The 1,073-nt window shown below is 43.2% G+C and overlaps 1 protein-coding gene across 1 annotated transcript; it reads left to right on the top strand.

The window, feature by feature from the left end:
- Positions 1–248: 248 nt before the first annotated feature.
- Positions 249–687, top strand: SARC_16991 (hypothetical protein; the record flags this gene model as incomplete). Its single annotated transcript, XM_014288907.1, has 2 exons — positions 249–339; positions 392–687. The coding sequence occupies 2 exons, from the start codon at positions 249–251 to the stop codon at positions 685–687; spliced, it is 387 nt and encodes a 128-aa protein (XP_014144382.1).
- Between the last annotated feature and the right edge of the window lie 386 nt (positions 688–1,073).

The raw sequence follows: 1,073 nt of genomic DNA on the forward strand, positions 1-1,073 counted from the left end.
AGACTACACTTACACTGAGAAAGGCTCGGGAAATCAATGTGGCCTAACTAACCATAGACTACACTTACACTGAGAAAGGCTCAGGAAATCAATGTGGCCTAACTAACCATAGACTACACTTACACTGAGAAAGGCTCAGGAAATCAATGTGGCCTAGTTAACCTTAGACAACACTTACACTGAGTAACTAACCGTAGACTGCACATACACTGAGAAAGGCTCAGGTAATCAATGTGGTCCAACTAACCATGGACTACACTTACACTGAGAAACTAACCGTAGACTACACTTTCACTGAGAAACTAACCGTAGACTACACTTTCACTGAGAAAGGTTCAGGTAATCAATGTAGCCTCGCATAGGGCGCCCATCTCGGTGTTCTCTATCGCAGCCATGTTCAAACCTCTGAACACAACACAAAAGCAACCGGATCTTGTAGTAGCAATACTCACCATGCCCAAACAAGTCACCAACAAGCATATAGGTGTACAACACACCATCAAGCATATAGGTATGCAACACACCAACAAGCATATAGGTATACAACACACCAACAAGCATATAGGTATACAACACACCAACAAGCATATAGGTATGCAACACACCAACAAGCATATAGGTATACAACACACCAACAAGCATATAGGTATACAACGCACTCGACAGTGCATGGACACACCCGCGTAGGTGCTGCTGAGGTCCATTGGCGGGTAAGACACATTGACATTGAAAGCCCTGAAGCCCAATGTGTGCACGGCTGTGAGAACGGCAAATTCAAGAGCCTGCTCAAAGTCACACAGAAGTTGTGTGTCTGGCTGCTCTCCTGATAAGGTGTGGAGAATGCGAGAGTGTAGGTCAGACGTGCACAAGCGGTACGACAAGACCTGTGATATCCATTGAACTGTTTGATGAAGTATTGGCTGTGTCATACAAGTTTTGTGTGGCAAGATAGGTGAAGTTTAGGGTGCACATAGTTTTGTAACTCATGGTAGACTTCTATATCTATATACATATATATATATATATATGAAGTTTAGGGTGCACATAGTTTTATAGCTCATGGTAGACTTCTA

The sequence above is a fragment of the Sphaeroforma arctica genome (assembly GCF_001186125.1).
Source record: "Sphaeroforma arctica JP610 unplaced genomic scaffold supercont1.9454, whole genome shotgun sequence".
Classification (NCBI taxonomy): domain Eukaryota; class Ichthyosporea; order Ichthyophonida; genus Sphaeroforma; species Sphaeroforma arctica.